The sequence below is a fragment of the Lutjanus erythropterus genome, chromosome 4 (assembly GCF_056507025.1).
Source record: "Lutjanus erythropterus isolate fLutEry1 chromosome 4, fLutEry1.hap2, whole genome shotgun sequence".
NCBI lineage: Eukaryota > Metazoa > Chordata > Actinopteri > Lutjaniformes > Lutjanidae > Lutjanus > Lutjanus erythropterus.
Window position 1 is genome coordinate 30,080,558 of NC_139320.1, and position 17,921 is coordinate 30,098,478.

At 41.9% G+C, this 17,921-nt stretch overlaps 1 protein-coding gene across 1 annotated transcript; it reads right to left on the minus strand.

Moving 5' to 3' along the window:
• Positions 1 to 816: 816 nt before the first annotated feature.
• Positions 817 to 17,921, minus strand: rsf1a (remodeling and spacing factor 1a). Its single transcript, XM_084717589.1, has 18 exons — positions 17,697 to 17,921; positions 14,700 to 14,791; positions 12,685 to 12,777; positions 12,356 to 12,561; positions 11,992 to 12,116; positions 11,631 to 11,738; positions 8,759 to 10,139; positions 8,401 to 8,620; positions 8,090 to 8,299; positions 7,155 to 7,259; positions 6,119 to 6,198; positions 5,981 to 6,029; positions 5,276 to 5,382; positions 4,564 to 4,628; positions 3,490 to 3,664; positions 3,142 to 3,371; positions 2,786 to 2,983; positions 817 to 2,379 (listed from the first exon to the last, which is right to left on the minus strand). Exons 1-18 carry the CDS (start codon positions 17,848 to 17,850, stop codon positions 1,562 to 1,564), a joined length of 4,416 nt encoding a protein of 1,471 aa, XP_084573715.1. The 5' UTR covers positions 17,851 to 17,921; the 3' UTR covers positions 817 to 1,561.

Sequence of the window (17,921 nt, forward strand, 5' to 3'; positions counted from 1 at the left end):
AGCAGCAAAACATATCTTAGACACCTAAATAAAAGTGTACTCTCCTCCTTTTTTTGCCAAAAACAGTAATTTTACCTACACATGACTTGCTGGTATATCTCTGCCTCAAACTGTTAGTTTGTTGTGTTTATTCTGTGACTTCAGTGTAGTTTGGATTCATCAGTCCTGTGATCTGAGAGGTAAAATTGCTGTTCGGTAAAGAAGTCTGAGTTGGTTGATATTTGGCTTAAACAACAACGATTTTCAATTAAAAATGCTGTTTGACAGCAAGGTAAAGTGATGAAAATATTCTAAATATAGCATAAACTTCCTACACTGGCGCTCCTGCTGCTTCTCCAGATTGGAGGCGTGCTGACTGCCGTCTACCGCAGGTAACACCTCACAGAACACCACATCAGATAACAATTTGAAGTGTAAACCCTGGCATCAAGATTTTACCACTGGTGCTAACCACGTTTTGGACAGGAGCACTTGAATGCATCGTTAGAGTGGCGCTGAATGTTTCATGATTGTTACTGTAGTTTGCATTTAAAATAAGTCTGTCACTGACCGCTTTGGTTATTTAGGTCATGATTACTTAAAATTCCTAAACACATGATCTGACTTATCTCTCATAGAATCTAACCATGCAGATATTTTTTGTTTTTGCAGGTTTTGTGTTATCTGTCTAAGATTTCTACTCACTGCGTTTAATAAAGTCAGCAGACTTACTGTTTCAAAATTGTTTTTTGCCTTTTTTGACAGTTATGGGGAGCGAGAGTGGTATCACATGCAACAAATGTTCCCCTTTCCACTGGAGGCCAAACCATGGTGTGGTAATCTTGTATATGTCTTTACTTTACTGGTTAATTTTTCAGTACAGCAACAATGAAAACACCAAAATTCTGTTCACTTCCATGTATTGAAGAAATCTCAGACAGATGTCACAAAACTTGGACAATTAAAATCAAAACGATCTGTCACTAGAGGTGTCTGGTCTGGTGTCTCTAACCATCAGGTAGTATGATCCAAAGTGTTTGGTTTGAGGCTGACACCCTCCTTGGTGGTGGTTTATTAAGTGCTATGAGAATGACGAAGTGCTTTAGGATGAGGTACACTACAAACAGATTCCTGCGTCCCGAGTCGATCAGGCCCAGATGGGATGAATCTACGATCATCCTGCCGCCAGGATGGACCCACTGGAAAGACGTCCGTAACTCAAGAGTTCAGAGAAATGGTCACGATAACCTCCGGCTGTGTGCGAGTGCGTCCACTGAAACATGAAGTGCTGCGAGTCCTGGTGCGAGGCTGTGTTTGGTCCGGAGGCGCCAGAGGTGACGATGAGTTTGAACGGTACTTGTGAGTTTGTGTCGTGACGTACAGCACGTGATGGTGGATAGCACTCTACCACAATACAACAGCGAGGAGGAAGAGCAAGACAGGAGAGGAAGAAGGGGAAGAGAAAGAGGTGGAGGGAGAGAGATATCCAGTTTCACAGGTGGTTTGTGGGTAAAAAGGCCTGACAGTTAAAAGAATAAAAACTGAAACGAAGAAGCGAGCGTTACTCACACAAACACAGCCATCATGACTGCGGACTGTTCTGGACTGAGTTTAATGAGTCTGTCTGGCCCTCCTCCTCCTCCTCGTCCTCCTCCTCCTCCTCATCTTCCTCCTCTTCTGGATGTAAGGGGCCATTGTGCCTGCCCTGCCTGCCTGATCCTACACTGTCTCTGGGCTCAGTGGGACTTCCAGCCCCGGGCTTCGCCAGGTCTCTGGAGGTCCGATGTCCATTTGATGGAGACAGGCTACGGCCCCTCCCCTTTTCCTGAGCGTCGCTGTCGTTTTTGTTGCTGGATCTCCTCTCCGCCAGTGACGACTTTTTGGTAGTCGTCTTCTGTCTTCCCTCCTCTTCCTCCTCGTCTTCCTCCTCATCATCGTCAGAGTCGATGCGGTTGAGTCTTTTGCGGATTGGACGATCCTCTTCGGATGACGACTCGGATTCCTCTGACTCTTCCTCGTCCTCGTCGTCCGTCGAAGGCCGCCGTTTCTTCAGCATCTGAGCGAGTCTTTTGCGCCGCTGCTGCGACAGCATCTCTCTCCTCTTCCCCCTGCCCATCTTCTCCAGGTCTTCCTCTTCTCTGTCTGTCCTCTTTAATCTCCCCTGCTTGTCTCTGTCCTTTTCCCTCTCCAACAGTTTCCTCTTCATCCGCCTGCCTCTATCTCCGTCGTCATCCTCCTCCTCTTCCTCCTCGTCTTCGTATCTCCTCCGCCTTCCTCTCGTCCTATTTCTCGGGAGGTCTTCCTCCTCTCTTCTCCTCCTGCTCATTCTCCTTCTCTCCTCATCTTCCTCTTCGTCTTCATAATCATCCTCCTCATCCGAGTCTCTGGATGAATGTGACGCTAAAATGAAGAAGAAAGGGGAAAATTGTAAGATTTTTTTTCTTGCTGTATCCTTCACACAGATAGTACTTGAATTGAGAACCAGTCTCCATCTTAAACTTTGTGAAGTGCAGCTTAGTAAAACGTAGGGTTGACACCTTTTGGTTGCTTGGGTCAATTTGTTGGTCGATACACTCTAATTCACAATCACTGGTGTTACTTAAATAAGCTTTCTAATCCATTATTGTTCGGGGACAGGACAAATGCAGACCTGATGTATTTGAGTGAGAGGCTACTTCCTCAACATTTACTGACTTTAAAATAATTGCCACCATGTCAGAGTACCAGCACAAATTACTGCATCAGCCCCAAACCTCAGAGGACGGAAGAGCTGAGTAGTTAAAAAGTTTATTTTTGATACACTGACCATCGCTGTAGTCGCTCGAGAGATGCTCCTTGCGTGCTCTGCCGCGGGGTTTCACTTTGTCCCTGTTGGCGGAGGCCCGGGAGTTGTCCGACGACTCAGACGTCTCACGGTAGTTGACCTGCTGGCGCTGGCCTCGTCGCAGACCCCGCCTTTTTTTGTCAACGTCACTGTCAGTCATGTCGCTGAACTGATCCGTGTCTGGAGAGGATCAAAAAAGTTTTTGTCATTTATCAAGCAATAATGCAAAATACAGATTAAAATGTTTTAGTATTGTAGCAGTTTTTATTGAACTAATCTACATTAACATTGTGATACAACTGTAACACAAAGAAATTCAGTTTTTCAGTCAGACTCACCCATTTCTTCATCACTGTCTTCCTCCTCTTCCTCGGAGGAGCGTCTCCGCCGCCGTCTCAGCCGCCTCCTGCCCCTGCGTTGGGTCCTGCTGGGTTGGCGTTTAGGCACCCCTCTCAATGCCCGTCTGGGGCGGGTCCCACTGTCCAAGCTGCCCATATCGCTACCTGCATCTTCATCATCGTCTTCGTCATCATCTGCCCCTGACGCACCAAAATCCTCATCTTCAGAGCTGAAGGACGAAATAAAAATGAACCAAATGGATGAAAAGGTTTATTTTTAAAGAGAGAACAAGGACGCAGAGAGAGAAATACAGTGTGTGTGTGTGTGTGTGTGTGTGTGTGTGTTACCTGTTGCTGAGCATGAACTCATCTTCACTCTCTGCTGCCGTGCTGTCACTCTCCAGGTCGTTCAGCCTCCTCTTCTTCCTGTTTCTGGCAGTACGAGCCTGGCCTCTGATTGGCCGCTGGCTCTCCTTCCCTTCCTCTGATAGGACAGTTGTGATGTCTTTGCCTTGTCCTGCTCCTACATCAGAACAGTCCAAGTCAGAGATGAGTTAGAGTTAAAGTCTGACTTCTCAGTCATCTTCATATTTTAGCGGTGCATCATTCATTCATGGGTATCAGTAAAAACATGTAGCTGCTAAAACTTCATATAGAAAACAGTAACATCACCACAATTGTAACAGCGTTTTTTTTCTCAAATTAACGTACAGCTGTTGGAACGGAAATGCACACATATGATGCAACTAATTATACTCTCACTCACATCCAAATGCAACTTGTCTGCAACAAACTACACCACAGATTTTAAGGAGGAGGTCTGCGCTCTGAGTTCCCTTCTAGTTTCTCACATTTTCAAGCTTTTCCAGCACCTTACACATCTTATGGTAAATGACATATTTATATACAAAATGATTATTTCACTTCTTCATTACATTAAATGAGATGTTACTGTGCTACAAACGTTTCCTGATAGCATTCTACAAAAGGGTGGGGTTTTCAAAATGTGTTACCTGTCTGTAAGAAGATCGGCACACAATATGAGCAGAATGAGTCGACAAAGACAAATCATTTTAATTAAATCTTTATCCTTTTTCATTTTAAAGCCAATGTTCACTGAAACGCCAAACCCTGGTTTGTCCCATTCACTTTTCTATCAGAAGGCACATGTCAAAAAAGACAGATCACACTGTGTGTAGCCTCACAGAGTGGAAAGAAACACTCGAGCGCAGTCAATTTAACTTTGTGTGAAGGGCAAAAGCAATTAGGTTAGAAAGGAAGCTATTCAGACAGCAGCTTGCAAGAAAAGTTTCCAACACTTTATTGAAAATCCAGCAACTTTTTAAAGTTTTCAAGGATTTCCGGCACTCATAAAAACCATGTATATCATAACTAATGCTGCAGTTCACATCGTCAACTCACCACTGCAGAGGTCCCCGATGTCCTCCTCTATGGCTTCATCAATGGCATCATCAAAGTCATCAAACCTGCAACACACACACACACACACACACACACACACACACACACACACACACACACACACACACACACACACACAAACAAACAGATGTTGATAAACTGTGTGGGATTTCTTGTTTTAATTGTTTGGACAAAATTCTAGTTTGCTTGCACATATGACACACCACCTGGTCATTTGAACCGTTTCACCTCACATTCATGATTAAAGCAGGTCACTGCACACTGCTTGTGACATTAGACACAAGTTATAGAAGTAATGCTGGTGTACTGAAGCGTTTAAAGTGTTTGGTACTACAGCAGGTCAAACTGTCAATGATGGGACTGAAATATAAAAAGGAAAGTCCATTCACACTTTTGTGCTTATCATCAGTTGGTAACAGCAATACACCAAGAAACAAAGCAATATGCAAACAAAACACAAAACAAAGAAGCCTGTGACCTGCTGTAAACATCAATGTAAACAATCAGGTTTCAAAATTGATTTCAAAAATATATATCTTGGAAATGTGAGGGAAAAATGCATTCATTACTTTTGTTATGTTCCAACGACACATATAGAGTTTTTTTTAGTGAGAAACACTGCATGTATCATAGTGGTTTATTTACAAGGAACCTTGTTTTGTACCTTTAACCCCTGCCAGGCCACACTCACCTGTAGCTAATGTGTTTCCTGGTTCTGGTTGATCTCCTTCCCAGATTTTTGCTTTTTTTGGCATCTTTCTTCTTTGTCGACTTCTCCTCTTCCTCCTCATCTCCCTCCTAAGAAAGTCAAAACAGTTACTTTTAACGTTGCATGGTAAACTATAAACTATAATTCTTTTACATCAAACAGACGACCATTAACAACTTCAGACTGTCTAAACTGTTTAAGTTAAAACTTAACTGTTTAAGTTTAAGTTTTGGAAATTCCCTGCTGATTGATGGCAAGTCCAACATCTGTGTTCTTCATTGCTCCAACTCAGAAACACCAAGTGAGAATCATGAACAGCTGACAGATTTCATTTGCTGAATGTAAACTGCTGCCTCCCTTGCGGCAGGCGTTGCACTATGATAACTGTAAATGTGAGTGAGTGTCTGCACTCAAAATGGGAAACTTCACATTTCAATTTTATCTTCATCACAACTTATTATACCAGTGTTCTGTATGGCTCTACAATGTTGAAAATTAAAATTTTAGGAGTCAAAACATGTTAAAATCAGTATAAAAATTAAACTAATGCAATCAAGTGATAACGGTGCAAATCTATTTACACCAAACATGTTTAAATCAACGTGTTATGAAGCTGTGTGTTAACACTGGTGAAAAAAAAGAGGAGTTGAAGAGATCACACTCTCATGCTTTTTGTGATTAACTCACAGGAATGATGTTCTCCACACTGATTCCCACGTACACCAGCCGCTCCCTCCTGCAGAGACAGTGAGAGAAGGGTCAAAATCCACAGCATTTTGAATATGAGAACTTTTTCAGGAAGTTGATCATTGTGCGTGTGTTTACCTCCTCTCTGCTCTCTCTTTTTTCTTCAGAGCACTGTCCAGATTCTGCAGCTGCTCCTCCAGTTTCTCACACAGCAGCTTCTGAAAGGAGGAAAACCAAACACGACAAATCTGTCAGCGTCAAATGTTTAACTTTTAAAATGTTTAAAATGTCTGTTTTGTTAGTATTGGCTGCCGAAAGTCCCCGAAAATATTAATACCACTAAAAAGTGTTCAAAGCTGCCATTGAATGTCTGGTCAGAATTATAATCAATGATCAAACATTTCCTAATCAATATAAAAGTTTGGCAGTTTTAGTCTATTCTAATGAGAAAGAGTTATCTTCTGTTGTTATGTTTGGCTAACACGAAACATTTGAGAAATTTGGTTTTAAATGAGCATTTCTCAAAGGCTTTGCTAAGTATGTATTAGGTCTTAAGCATCTAAAAAAATCTGTTGTAGGCTATACGTAGAATAGTTTCCCCACTTTACTTTGCTGTCAGGCAGCTTTTTCCAACGAGAAACTGAAGTTATACAAGCCAAATATCATTTTCTCCAAGGCAACAAGTTTCCTTTGGTAAAAACAGTAATTTTATCTCATAGAACACAGGAGCTGCTGGTTAATTTGTTGTATTGGGTGACTATCATGAATCCAAACAAGCCCTTTTAAAAAACAAAGTCACACAATAACACAAACAAACTAACAAATAGAGACAGCAGTCAGCCAGCAACTGTGTTCTGCGAGGTAAAATTATTGTTTTTGCCAAAGGAGTCTGATGGCTTTGGAGAGCGATACAACTTCTGTTTCCTGTCTGACGGCAAGGTAAAGCAGGGAAAATATTCTAAATATAGTATACACCTAAAGTTTTTTTCTTTTGGGTGGACCTTTCGTTTCCCCAAAGTCAGGACGTGTTGACCACCATGTACTGCAGGTAATACACTGACCAAAGTATCTCATATACCCTCAAATGTCCAAAAAATCCAAACTATCCCTTTAATAAGAGATAAGCTGTGCTCTATGTGTCAGTCCTTCTCTCTGGCACACACATACTGCTTACATGTTGGCAGGGTGGACAGAACCACTCTCCATCTGGAATCAACATGAGCGGCGGCCGCAGACAGGCGGTGTGGTATCCACTATCACAAGAGTCGCAAAGCAGGATCTGAAGACACACACAAACAATCATATATATACAGTGAAATAACTTGAAAAATCACATTTTCACAGCATCAACTACATACTACTACATACAGCAACTACATACAGACGATCTAGATTTTACAAATACAGGAAACAGTAACCAACATAGACTGCTTCTTTGTCACTGATGGAGAAAGTCTCCAGACTTCCTCAACAGAAAAAATCTCACAATGATGAGATGTTGAGTCAGGAGGAACTTTCTAACATTTGTGAAATGCTGCCTACGATAAATTCTTCATTATTTAGGCCTTCTTGTGACATTAAATTATTGTCTTCTTTGTTTAAAATGTGTCTGTTTTTCCCAGCGTGTTGGCTGCTACTTTTAAAATCAATAACGCATTAGGTTGAAATGACAGCGCTATGTGTTTATTTGCAAATAGTACAAGGAAGGGAGATCAGATTACAAGTGGTTACTCCACACGTGTGTGAACAGACCCACAGTCATCGTTCCAGTTCAACCTAAAGGTGTTGGGTGGGGTTTGAAGTTGGAGTCCTGTGCAGGAAAATCAACCTTGTTGACGACAAAATCGGGAAAAAAATTTTTTTTATGTAGCTGGCTTTGTGCACATGAGAATTGTCGTGTTGAAGAAAGAATGAATGAAGGACTTTCCAACTATTGCCTCAGAGCTGGAAATTAAATCATTGTAGGCTGTAGCATTAAAGTTTCCCTTCATTTAAACCATGGGGCCTCTCCCAAATCATAAAAAAGTCCAAAAACAGTACCAAATGTACGTGGATGGAGGTGTCAAAATACTGCTGTGGATGACACAACCATACACGCTCCTCTCTCACCAGTTCAGGGTGGTTCGGAAGGCCACAGTGACTGCAAGCGTCCTCACTGGGAATTTCCTCTGATTTACAAGATTCTTCGGAGTCACTCCCTCCTTCACTCTCCTCTTCTCCTCGTTTCCTCCCTCTTTCCTCCACCTCTTCTGCCTCATTCAGTTTGCGCCTCTTTGTCCGAATGTTGGACCATCGGGGGCGTCGGTGCCTCCTTTTCCCCTTGAAACAGAAAAAAAGACAAAGTCAAATGGACAAAATATGGGGCAGAAAAATAGCTCAACTTTGTGTATTCATTCTCACAGGACACATAAACTGATTACCCTTCGTTTCCTTATCGGACCAATGGGTTCTGTTTTTCTGTGTTTCTTTGGAGACGGGTCTTGCTCCTCTTCTTCCTCCTCCTCTTCTTCCTCCTCTTCCTCTTCCTCTTCCTCCTCTTCTTGCCTCTTTCTTGTGGGCAGTGCCTGTTTTCTTTGTGGCTTCTTTTTCTGGCTCTCAGCCACCTTCGAGCTCGGCCTGCAGGTTGGCAAAGCAGATGATCTTCAAGAAAAAAGGTGCAGATGGGACTGAATTTATTGTCAAAATCAAAGCAGCTGCAACTGAGAGTACAATGGACAAAAACACATACAAAGTTTATTCTCTGATCCACTAGTTTTGTGAATTTTATTACACACATACCTGCAAATCCTTGCAGATCTCCTCAGCGGCCTCCCCTCCTCTTGCACCTCCTGCTCCTTCGCTTTCGCTTCCTCCTTTCCTGCTTTTCCCCTCAACTTATTTCTACGGTGGGGAGGAATCTTGATCTTCAGCCTGATTCCCTCTTTCTGGAGCTCAGAGGAGGCCTCCTCAAGGGGACCCTGCTTCTCCTCTGATCCAAGCCCAGTGTCTTTCACCTTAGACGTGGCTGCCAACCCACCATTGACCCCATCTCCCTGTTGGTCCTTTTTATCCTGCTGTACTACTTTTAGAGGTGGAATGGTGCACTCTGATTCTGCCTCCGGCTTTCCTAAAGTGCTTTTATTCTTTTCATGATCATCTTTGCACCCTTCATCTGCCACAGACGCCTCTCTCCTCCTCCCCTCCCTCTCCTCCAGGTTGTCATATTTTTGTTGGCTGCCGTGGCCAGTTTTTGTCCCCTTGTCTGACTGCTCCTCTGTCGTTTTTTCACCTTGGTCATCTGCCTGTCTTTTGGGCTCCTCTGTGGTCTGAGACAGCAGGGAAACACTAACAGAATCCACTTTCCTCTCTACAACTACAGGGAGCTGATCAGATTTTAAGGCTGACAGCGGTAGTTTTCTGGCTGTTTGAGGAGGAAGAGGCGTCGTTGCCTCCCCTTCAGCAGGTCCCTTCCTCACCAGCACTGACTGCCGGCTCACCTCCCTCTCCTCCTCCACAGCCCTGGAGCCCTGGAGGTCTAAACTCGGCCCATTTTGTTCCTGCTGCTCAGCACCAGGGATTCTGTGACGCTCAGATGGACTGCGGATGACCCCCACATGACCTACAACGCCTACAATGACTCCATTTTGTCCGTCTTTGTGCGGCAGGAGGACAGACGCTCTCCCGTTGGTAAGTTCTTGCCTCGACGCAGTGATCACTAGCTGCTGCTGCTGTTGTGAGGCAGACTGACCACCAGGGGGCACTAATGAGTTAGGCACCCTCCCCTCTCTTCCATGACTGTCCTTGGTCTGGATCACCGAAGGGTTGCAGACAATAATACTACTGCTATTACTGTTGTTAAGGTGGTTGCTATGGTAGCTCTCAGAAAGCTTGAGGTCCCTCTTCTTCAGTGGTATCTTGGCCTGTTGGCTGCTCCTGACGACCGCCCGCTCTGCTTCCTCTTCCTTGTTCATTTCCGGTTTTGTCACAGTCGCACCCGGTGCCATGACGACTGACACTGCGTTTTTGGGGACGTCAGCATCCCTGGATTCTGATTTGATGATGGTGGTGATGGTGCTAACGCGGTTATCAAAGACAGGCAGTTTGTGGTCCTTCTTCTCTTCTTTCACCTTGGCCTCAGTGTTTTCCTGCTTGACAGGCTGCGTCTGCTCCTGTTTTATGACTACAGAACAAAAAAGATAAGAAAATTATACTCCTAGAAACAGCAGGTAGTATAGAAACAGGTATAAAAGTTATTTGTATAAAAATGAGAATCAAATCAAATGAGGTGTCGATGATCAAGGTGGAGTGTTTGTTTGGCAGCCACTTGATGTAGTAAACAACTATAATAAAGGCAGTTTTCTATTCTTGTACCTAAAATAGTAAAAAGCGGGTAGTTTCCTGTCCTTCTTTTTCAGGGTCAAAACCAAAATTGTAGGATGTCCTCGTGTTCTAGTTAATTAACTAATCATGTAAGCACAACATCAATGGTCTGAGTCTAAGAATCTCTGTTGGATGCAAGGTTGGGGAGTAACCACTTAACCGTAATGGCGTTACATAATTAAATTTAAAAATTAATAAATTCAATTGTAATCTGTAACATGTAATGTAACTACATTACAGTTACAAATCAAAATGTTGCTAAGGGGTTACATTGAAATAATTTTTGGCGAACAGATTATACTGTAACATTCATTCTGTTGCTTTGCATCTTTTCATCATGCAGGAATGTTTTCTTTTGGCGTATTTCCTGACAACGCAGATCAGCTATTAAGCCGTTTTGACAAATTTGAGTGCAGCGCTGTCTCCACATCTAGACAGGCTCCATTCTTTGGGCAGTATGCACTCAAACTTTGAGCATTACTTTTGATTGGTTCTTTTGTTAGAATTTGCACCGTCTCTGGGCTGCCAATCAAATCAATGTGCTTTGCTCAAGTCTGCCATACCTACAACCAGCCGACCACATCAAGACAAGTGGCCATGGCGTTGGACAAAAACACCAGTGATGGAAAATTAGGAAAACTCTAACATTACTGCACGGTAAACAGCTTGTTTAGCAGCTGTGAAAATGTTGTCAACAATGCAACCACAATCACTCAACAAAAATAAAGTACTTCCTGTCCCACCATGTTATTTATGTGTGTTCAAGACATAATTTAGCTCTACATTTTGCTTGGTGCCCACCCAGTAGGCTAAATATTTATGTTTAATCTCCATTCATGACAAATTAATTGCTATATACATACTCTAACAGATGCATTTTGCACAGCTGGTTGAAGCTAATACAATCTATTAATACATTATATTCCTTTGAAGAAGTAATTAAAAAAGTTACATTACTGATTATATTTTTAACAGTGTAACTACTAATCTGTAAACTATTACATTTGAAAAGAATTGCATCTCATCCTCACTCTCATTCTCCCCTTCATTCCCTGTCAGTGCTCTTCTGAACACTTTCCAATAAAGCAAAATTGTGTCATTCAGCTCAGCACTTAATATGAATTAAAGATGCTCAGATCTACTATTACGTATCTATCACCTACCAGATTGTATTTAGACTTTACTTAGTTGATTTACAGATTTACAGAGTTTTTTGTCTGAATTCAGGGCTGCATTTCTCCTTAAACAAACCTAAAAGTGAGATAACTGGAGGTTTCTTTAATGCAGGTACCTTGTATTTGGGGTTTCTCTTCGTTTACAGGGTCGACCTTCTTATTATCAGTGTGGTCCTCTGTGGTCTTGGAGGGTTCAGGGTTGCGGCCTCCAATGGCCTCACCCCCTATATTATCAAAACACACACACAGACACACACTCAGTCCAGTCAATTGTTCAACAAATTATTCAATTATTTTCAGTATTTTTTCTCTCTGGCCTCAAAAGAGTTGGGTTTTTTTAAGAGTGAGAAAACTTGAAATATTGTTCAAAATTTGAAATGAATACTAACATACATGTATTAGCTCTCACTGATGATTTTTACAATCATTATGTAAATCCTTTAATTCAAATTAATTTTCATCATTTGCCCAACACACCTGCATCTTTCTCTGTGGGGCTGGTGCTGTCAGCTCCTGTCTGGTTCTGGTCCCGGTCCTGATTCAGGTTTGGATCAACCTGAGCCTTTAGCAGCTCCAGAGCTTCAGCCAGGTCATTACGAGTCCTAAGAAGACAGTCTGGGTAAGTGCCTCAAAAAAGGTATATAACAACAAGAGAGCAGGATTTGAACAGACTTCAAGCAGAAAGTAGTGAAGTGATATGACAAACGATCTGTCAGAAGAAACTTTCACATTGCCCTTTGCGATGTGAACCTCACCAAATAAAATTTCGTAAAAAAACTTTTCCGCAGACTGAAACACTGGTGCCATCTGTTTATCCACCAGATTAAGACAACAGTGCTACCTGACAATGCACTTCCAAGTGGATCCGTCCAGATCGTCCTGCTCCTCCGTGTAAAGCCGGATGTTCTGCTCCTGGTCCAGCTGAAGCCAGTACATCAGGCCCTGTCGGTCACGACCTATAGGCTGCAGACGCATCTTCTCTGGGTCCTCCTCGTTGATCGCCATCTTGAACTTTAGGTTGTCATCGAACTGACACTCACAGAGATACTGAAGGGTAAAACAAAATATGTGTGGAGAGAGGAGGACGGAGTTGAAGGGGAAAAACAACAAGGTTAGTTTGAGTCTTTTGGATGTATTAATTACATGAAGTAAAAACAGATTATGTCCTACTTTGAGGATGCTTGACTTGCACTCCATGGACATTTCCTGGTAGCCCTTCTGTTCCAGCTCCCAGGCCCAGGTACTGTTCAACTCCTGGCAAACCTACAGGGAAATGATGAGATACAGTCACTGCATACAAGCCTCTTAACACAAGTTCTCTGTCCCAGCGCTGATATGTATGTGGTTTAATCCACTCTACAGTTAGTGGGAAGTTCTCAGACATCTCTCCAATTAAAGACCCACAAGGTCTGAGTTTTCCGTGCAAATACAACTTTGTTATTGTCCTGCAGTAAATGACAAACAGCAGCTGCATCTACATCCAATTTCCACTAGCAAACACTTGGCCATTTCTGCACAATTAATTTCAGCTTTGGGTGCTGGTCACAGGTGAGAAACTCTAGTATTTTTAAACCTGGGGCCTTTTTTTGGTTTGTTTTTTGTTTTACATATTTTGGGATATGATATGTGATGTTTAGGGATGAAACGATTACTAACTACTACTACTAATGTTCATGATTAACTACAGTAAATTTCCACACAATTAGTATTACCATTTTAAATTTTAATTATCATTCAGTACTAATCATTACAGTGCTTTGAAAAACGCACTGAAATGAACACTGTCCAGCATCACCCCACGTTAGCAATGGTTTCCTAGATGCAGGTGCACAGGCGCAGCATGCAACTTTGTTTGGTTTTGAGTCAATGACATCACAAAAGACAGGATATCACTTCGAAGTTTTCAGTTTTTCAATATAAAAGTTTGTTACAATATAAAACACATTTAACAGTACCATAATAACAGTGATAAATGTGATAATTTTAGTCACTATAATCGTGATATTAAATTTTCATACCGTTTCATCTCTGCCAATAAGTACAAAAAGTTTTGGAATTGGTCCAGCAGATCACCTCAGCAGGCAGCTGCAAAACGAGCTGCAACATAATCCTTCGGGGCAAATGCGCCCGTCAAAGTAGCCTATGTCCACTACAAGTGCTTGTTTTCGCCACTGACAGGCTCAGATTTTTATTCTAACTGGTGGATTCCACTTGGCATGGCACGTCTGCGTCACAGTTTTAATCCGTCCTCCACACATCTGCAGCTCCCACCAGCAGCACTTCAGCAGTGTAGTGTTTTGCCCGCCTGATTATGTTGCTCAGATTTTGTTGATTTGGTCCTCTTTCCTTGCTCTTTGTGGTTCTACCATGGATAAGTACTTTCTTTTCTGCTTGTCTTTATGATTGAGTGTTTAAACCAGGTCTTTTATTTTGAAAATTGAGCAGATTCCCTCTACTTTTTCTGTGTCCGGCACAGCAGTAATGTGACGCAGCTGTTCCTGGTGGAATAAGTCTCTGACAACATTATGGAAGGGATCTCTGCAGAGATAGATGTTTTCAGACAGCCCTCTCCAACAGGGAATTGAAGTGGTTATGTTGCTCTCTTCAAAGCAACATGACTTTTTGGACAAAAACTGTCATTTTACCTCACAGAACTCAGGTGTTGCTGGTCTACCACTGTATAAATCAGTTAGTTTGTCTTATTGTGTGACCTTAGTGTTTTAAAGGGTTACTAACACATTTATAGAGGTCTATCTCTGTAGGGATCCTTTCCATAATGTTGTTATACACTTAGAATAACAATCTGAGCCTGTCAGCAGCAAAAACAAACAATTTTAGTGAACACATTTTGACGGGCACATTTGCCCCCAAGGATTATGTTGCAGCCATTGCAGCCCATTTCACAGCTGCCAATTGAGGACCAATTCCAAAACTTTTGCACCCATTAAGTCATTTGGACACCCAGCTATGTCAAAAAAAAAAAAATAGGGCCCAGATTTAGATCAGAATTACACTTTAAGAAGCAGCAAAAGAGCCCTCCATCCAGAGAAAGCTGAACTTACTGATGGCTGAATCTCTTCAGTAAGTCATGTTTACTCACGTCAAGTGCAGTCAGTTTAAATGGAATCTGCAGCCAAACACATTGCAAACAAACACACACATACATACACACACACAGTCCTCACCTTAGCCAGGTATTTTTCCCAGCGGTCAGTAGACACAGACCTCCCCAGTTTTCTGAGTAGCTTGACGTGGAGCTCCACAAGGGGTTTAGGAACTGTAAAACACACAGGACGATTAGAAACACAACACTGTTCATCTTAACATTTCATAAATCACTATTAGTCCAGTGCCAACAAACAGTCAACCTGCTGAAGTGCCCTTAAGCACAAAGCACACAAAGCCAGCTGCAGGGTTTACCATGATATCTTACCTCCATGGAAGCTCATCTCCCATGTGAAGATCAATCATATCACAAAACACAGTAACAGGATTTGCATTCATGTTTGGTCAACATTTTAATTATTATGTGTGATACAAAGCTAGATTGCACAGTTTGAAATTGGTCTTTTGGGGGATTTTTAGTGAAATCTAAACAATCTGAACTTGCTTGTGTTTTTATTTCACATTTCTTCCAGCAGCTGTTGGAAAATTACCAACCACTTTTAATAAAAAGGAACCTGACATTTATGACTCCAGCCATGAATGTAAAATGTGTTCATAGAGACTCAAATGAGTCTGTAACACAACAATCTTTTGGAGCTTATGAGCCTCTTTATCAGTGCAACTTAAATGTCTTGAGAAAAACAATAAAAAGGAGACACACATTATATTGTTCACTTGGGATTGGGTAAATAGATGTTTACTATATGTGAGCACCAGCAACTTCCTGAGTAAATAGTTCTGTGAATGTAAACAAAGCCAATTATTTTTGCATATAACAACAGGGCTCTATAGATCTCTGACTATCTCTCAAGATTTCCAAAATAAATTTCACTGTAAATATTTTCACTGTAATCCTAACTGTTTACTGATGAGATGTCACTAAAAAGCCTACTTCTATCAGATGTTGACATATACCTCACCTCTCTTAATAACTCAAAGAAAAACAATGTTAACAGTGTTAAGGAAACTACTTTAAAACTGTACTTTAGCAATCTATTAACTGACTTTCTGTGAAATGTAGTTTAACTGCATCATAACCACGCTCAAAAAATGTAGCTTGTCAAACAAAAACAAGAGTTTGCTGATGCTATCATGCTGACCTATTCTTTCACTAAACTTAAACTTGAATCTTTTTTCATCAGTCGTGGCTTTTTAGGCAGCCTGTGTTTTAAGGAGAGGATAAGGAGCAACTGTTGATGGAAAATCAGAAAAATGTCATTTTGCGGGGAAATTTATAGTATTCTATTGTAAACATCATGACACAAACCACAGGTGATTTTAATCTAATAAGAGATGATTGTCATTAAATGGCAAACATGACTGATGAGTTGTGGCATTGTGTCACACTGTATGGTAAAAAATGTTATGAATTATGAATGTTATTAACTACCTAAACTACATGGCCCAACATAGGTAACTACTGAATAAGCTACTGAGATTGTAATGTAGTTAAACAACAGCCAATTTTAGACTGCATCTAAACACACCTCTGGTCATTTCTTTTCTTGTACTCCCTTTAATTTACTTGCCTTCACATTTAACTGTCTGTATAATTTATTATTAAAATATGCCTTTTTGGATTTATTCAGGATGTAGAGAATTATTGTTGTTAGGATTTATGATACATCTGTTATTTGATTATTGTTGCCATGATACTGTTGTGACTGACTGTTGTGCCTTCAAAACAAACATAAAAAAATCCCACTGATATTTGTGAGTACTCAAACACAACCTCGGAACAATAAGAAACTCTCCTGTGTGGTCTAATATGATACTTCACGGAACCCACAAACTTAGAGGAAATTCCAGTTTTCTCTGCTGGCAAAATAAACTAAAAGTTCTCGGAATGTTCACATTGTCAACACAAACAATGGAAACGCTTCTGAGCATGCCAGACTCCAAAATGTTAAAGGAAATCACAGCCAACAACAGTAGAAAAACTAGGGATTAGCGTTAAGTCTTACTTTGCTCAGTATATAGTATATAGTATATAGTATAGTATAGAAGCTGAGAAACAGAACTAACGGTAATTAAAAACTAGCAACTAACCTAGCTAACAAGCAACAACGGATGACACGGTTTTCGAAAGCTGCTAAAATGACAGCTTCGAGCTTCACTTATGTTTTTCTCAACAACAATAACGTGGTAAATTAATTGTAGGGCTTCGTGTTGTACTTTTTGACTAAAAGTTGACGGAGTCCTCGATGCTAACTAGTTAGCCAGCAGCTAGAGTCCCAACTGCGCCTGCGCAGATTTGACAGCCACTCTACCAATGGCAAAAAAAATAACATCCACTGTTTTTAGCTAACATCAGTGGCTCGGTTGTGACAGCCGTCGACTGAAGAGGAAAATATTATTGCACATTAAGCACGTGATCAACATTAAATCACAGGGGACATTGGTATCATTCCAGTCCGGTGCCTGTGAGGCCAGGCCGGTGAAAAATTACACCTGACAACACTCCGGAGCTAGCTGGTTGGCTGTGTGTGGTCACTAGGCTGTGCTGCATCATGGCTCCCACACCAAGTTCAGCGTTAACAGATCAATATCAGCCTTGACAACGTTATCGACGAGCTGACACTTGACTCTTACTGAAACCCCTCGGGGTAGCATGCCAAATTTTGTACCCCCTTCTGTGCCCGTTTGCTCTAACTTTACCACAAGCATACAACATGGTCCAAAGTGTGTGGAATCTAGAGTGGAGCTAGCTTTATGTTAGCGTTTTCTCTCTGTCCAAATGTTCCTAAAAAACTTAAAAACTGGTCATCTTTCAAAGGAAAACGGACTCTGTCAGAGTCAACACACGGAGAAAAACAGCAGACGCCCGCTGACTAAACTCTCAATCTAACGCTGCTCACACACTCATATTTTTTTTGTCATACTCCTCATCATCACGATGATGATGGTGATGGTGGTAGTGGAGGACCCCCTTCTCCTTCGGTTTCAAGTGTCGCAGCTTTCCACCACTTCTTCTTCGCCACCACCACCTCCACCACCAACCACCACCGATCTCTCACCTGTCGTAGTGTCCCGCAGATACCGCTCCATCTGCGGGAAAGTCATCTCGGGCAGATCCAGCGTCGCTCCGTATCGCTCCAGAAACGAACAGACCTCCGCGAAGCTCGGGCAGAGCGCCGGGCCGGAGCTCCTCACCACCACCGGAGCAGCCATCTTTCCAGGCGGAGAGAAACAGGAGGGGAGGGCTCGCTGCTAGGATGCGACTGTGTGCGAGTGAAATGAAT